This window comes from Octodon degus, unplaced genomic scaffold (assembly GCF_000260255.1).
Source record: "Octodon degus isolate 3935 unplaced genomic scaffold, OctDeg1.0 scaffold00028, whole genome shotgun sequence".
Taxonomy (NCBI): Eukaryota; Metazoa; Chordata; class Mammalia; order Rodentia; family Octodontidae; genus Octodon; species Octodon degus.
Genome location: NW_004524604.1, coordinates 10,468,949 through 10,472,711, shown reverse-complemented (window position 1 = coordinate 10,472,711; position 3,763 = coordinate 10,468,949). Strand labels below are relative to the sequence as shown.

The following is a 3,763-nucleotide window of genomic DNA, read 5'->3' as shown; positions in this document are numbered from 1 at the left end:
TTGTTATATTCATTTATGTTTGTAAATAATTTATTTTCAATTTGCAATCTACTAAAAAAATTAAAATAAAAAAGAATCAAAAATAAATAAAATATTTGTTACTGAGAAAAAATTTTTTAAAAAATCAATCAATCAATCAATCAATCTTGGAAACAACCCAAATGTCCTCCAATTGAGGAATGGATAAAAAAGATGTGGTATTTTTATACAATGTAGTACTACTCTGCTTCAAACAAGGATAAACTTGACTTTCTATAGGTAAATGGATGGAACTTGAGACCAATACTCATAGGTGAAATAAGTAAGACCTGAACATGAAAACATTGTATAGTCTTTCTGATATAAGAAGCTGAAAGAGTAAATAAGAACCAAAATGTACAATAGTTATTAGGAAATCAGAAGAAACTAATCAAAAGAAAAGAGAAAGTGGGGGTCCAGGGACATAGATCAGTAGAATAAGTGCTTTCCTGGCAAGCTCAAGGTCCTGAGTTCAATCCCTGATACTGAAAAAAGAGAGAGAGAGAGAGAGAGAGAGAGAGAGAGAGAGAGAGAGAGAGAGAAAGTGGGATGGGGAAAGGAGAAAAAAAATGAAGGGAAAAGTTTAAAATTCTAGTTAGTTAGGTAAGATAACTACACTACTAATTTCTATTAGGTTTATTAGTTTGTTGAAAAGAAAGGTTTGTGCTTAAATCATTTAATCAACTTTTCAGGGCTATATCTTATAATCCGAGCAACTACTACTCAGATTATACTACTGAGTAGTATGATCAACTACTATTAAATATAACAATATAATTATGTTATATATTCATATTATGATTCAACTACTACTGAATATAGTAAGAAATGTACTAACCATTGTTGTTCTACTACCTTGTTTTGAAATTTTGTACCATTTTTTAGTATTTTTTCTCTTCAAAAAAAAACAACTTACCTAAGTCCTGCTTCATCTCCCATTGTAACAGGACGCTGTATTGTTCTGTGCCACCATTCTCTATCAAGAAATGGTTTCAGCTTTAAAAAGGAAAGAAGGGACCACAAGTCCTTTAAAGAATTCTGGATAGGAGTACCTAAAAACAAACAGGAAACTTTAAAACTTTGGTTTTGTTGATTGTGTGTGTGTGTGTGTGTGTGTGTGTGTGTGTGTGTATTTGTGTGTGGTGCTGGAGATCATACCTGGAAACTCACCCACACTTGTTATGAAAATCCTCCACATCTGAGCCAGACCCCCAGTTCCAGTTTTAACTCTTAAGCACAGTATTTAATAGAATTATATACCCTGTGTCATCAGAAACAAGAATTGAAAATAGATATTCTGTACCAAGCACACTACTATAAAGTATGCCTGTAATTCTTTGTCAATCAAATATAGTTTTGCCTTGACTTTCAGGTCCCACTTGTCATACTAAGAAAAAGACCACAAATCCAGTAAATTTAATTTTCTCTTTACCAAGTACATTACTTTCTTAGCTGTTAAATAAACATCAGTAGCAATAAAGAAAATGCAACTAATTTAAGTTTACATTGTCCTTCCCACATTCTAGTAAAGGTGTCAGAAGTAGCAAACAGGTTCTAAAGTGATTAACCAAACCAAAGGAAAAAAAAAATCAAAAATCTCATGGATCAGTGTCTCCTCTTTTCTGACATTCAAGAGTAAATATAATGATTGCTCCATAAATTAATTATAAACCAAAGATTGTTACCATGCACAATTATGAGGAACGAGTAAAAGCATTTCATTAAATGGTTTATGACTAATTTTGGAATAGACATACTCAATTTTTTACAAACTCACACTGCCAAATTAATAATACACTTTAAAGATTTTTTAATTTCTTTTTTTTTTTTGTTTTGGTCTTTTTGAGACAAGTCTCACAACATAGTTCAAGCTGGCCTTTAAATCGCCTTGTAGCCCAGGCTGGCCTCAAACTTTCACAAGGATCCTACTATCTCATCTTCCCAAGAGCTAGGATTATAGGCATGCGCCACCAAACCTGCTTGCATTTCTATAAACTAAGAGCAAATCCTCTCATTCTCTGAAAAAGACATCAACAAACCAATCTCATTCATAATATCTACCACAAGCAACATAACCTAGGAGTAAACTGAACCAAAAGTAAAAGACCTCTATAATGAGAAATTTTATACTACTGAAAGGAACTGGAGAGAGTACAAAAAAGTGAAAACCATCCTGTTCAGATTACTTTTCTCTCTTGGTTATAGAGGTTGAGTGCCTGGATCACTAGGAACTCTGAATCCAATTCTGAGGAAAAAATTATGTATGCTGCTTCTTATGATGCCCTCAGGTCATCTTTTATATTCTCTTATTCCTTCTCAGCAACTGAGACCTCCTCAGCTGTAGTCCACAGCTTTACTGGAGCTTCTTTTCTGGCTAAAATCCAAATTTTAAATTATCCTGCTGGGCTGTAGGCTCTTGATTCACAACAAAGGTCTGGCTAAAAGCCCCAACAGAAGCCATGCCATCACATTCAACTGCTTTGAAATTTCCTCTGCCAAATCAAACAGTCTCCCACCCTTAATCTGTCTCAGGCAAAGTCTCTGGACATGAGCAAAATGCAGATAAACTTTCTGTCAAGCCATAAAACACATGGTGTGGAGTCCAACAACCAATGCAGTCCTTCTTCCCAGCAGAAACCTCCCCAACCTGGTCTTTACCTGTAGCATTTCTTTCCTTTTTTTTTTTTTTTTTTTGTGCGGAACCAGGAATTGAACTCAGGCCTTTGTGCTTGCCAGGGAAGCGCTTATTCTACTGAGCCATCTCCCTGGCCCTACCTGTAGCATTTCTATCAGCCTTCTGGTCTTCTAGCTCTGACCAGAAACTCCCATACATGATAGCCTAAGGATTTCAGCTCTACTCTTTGAAGCAAAATCTCCTAACCTTTTCAAACTCTTCTCATGCACCATTCCCAAAGGCTCTTGAAGCACATGGTCCAATACAGTCACAGCAACAACTCTGCTATCAAAATTCTGGAACATGCTATGGCCACCACCATGCTAGTACATAGTGGGGCTGCTGCCATTGTGGAACACGGTGCTCTGCCACTTTCTCCTCAAAGCAGTCTTTCACTCTTGCACGCAGGTCCCACTTGAAAAGTACCAGGGAAATGTCCATACTATCTAAAGTGATCTATAGATTCAATGCAATCCTTATTAAAATACTAATGATACTCTTTACAAAACCAGATGAAAAATCCTAAAATTCATATAGAAGCAAAAAAGACCCTGCATGGTCAAAGCAATGCTGAGTAAAAACAGCACAGCACGAAGCACTATACTACCTAATTTCAACATGTATTACCAATCTATTAAATAATTAACACAGCATACTAATGATACAGTTTAAGAGAATAGACGTAAACCCAGAGCCAAATGATCTTCAACAAAGACGCTAAGAACATGCATTATTAGGTAAAGAACAATCTTTTCAAAAAATAGTGCAGGAAAAATAGATATCCCCATACACTGGGACCAGGGAGATGGCTCAGTGGAATAAGTGCTTCCCCGGCAAGCACAAGGGCCTGAGTTCAATCCCCATACACAAGAACAAAACTAGACTTCCACCTCTCACCATTTATGAACTAGAGACTTAAATGTAAGCCCTACAAGAAATAAAACTAGGGCTGGAGAGATGGCTCAGTGGTCTAAAGCACCTATTTAGAACAAGCTTAGCAAAGCATCAGGGACCGCGGTTCGATCCCCCAGCACCACATGCCAGCCAGCCCCACCCCCTGGTGGGCTGAGC

The 3,763-nt window shown here is 36.7% G+C and overlaps 1 protein-coding gene across 1 annotated transcript in view; it reads right to left on the bottom strand.

Annotated features, from left to right (window-relative positions):
* Positions 1 to 3,763, bottom strand: part of Hltf (helicase like transcription factor) — a 177,718-nt gene that overhangs the window by 73,229 nt on the left and 100,726 nt on the right. Inside the window, exon 16 of the mRNA XM_023712948.1 lies at positions 935 to 1,070. Within this exon, the coding sequence (XP_023568716.1) occupies positions 935 to 1,070 (136 nt within the window). The remainder of the gene's footprint in view (positions 1 to 934; positions 1,071 to 3,763) is intronic.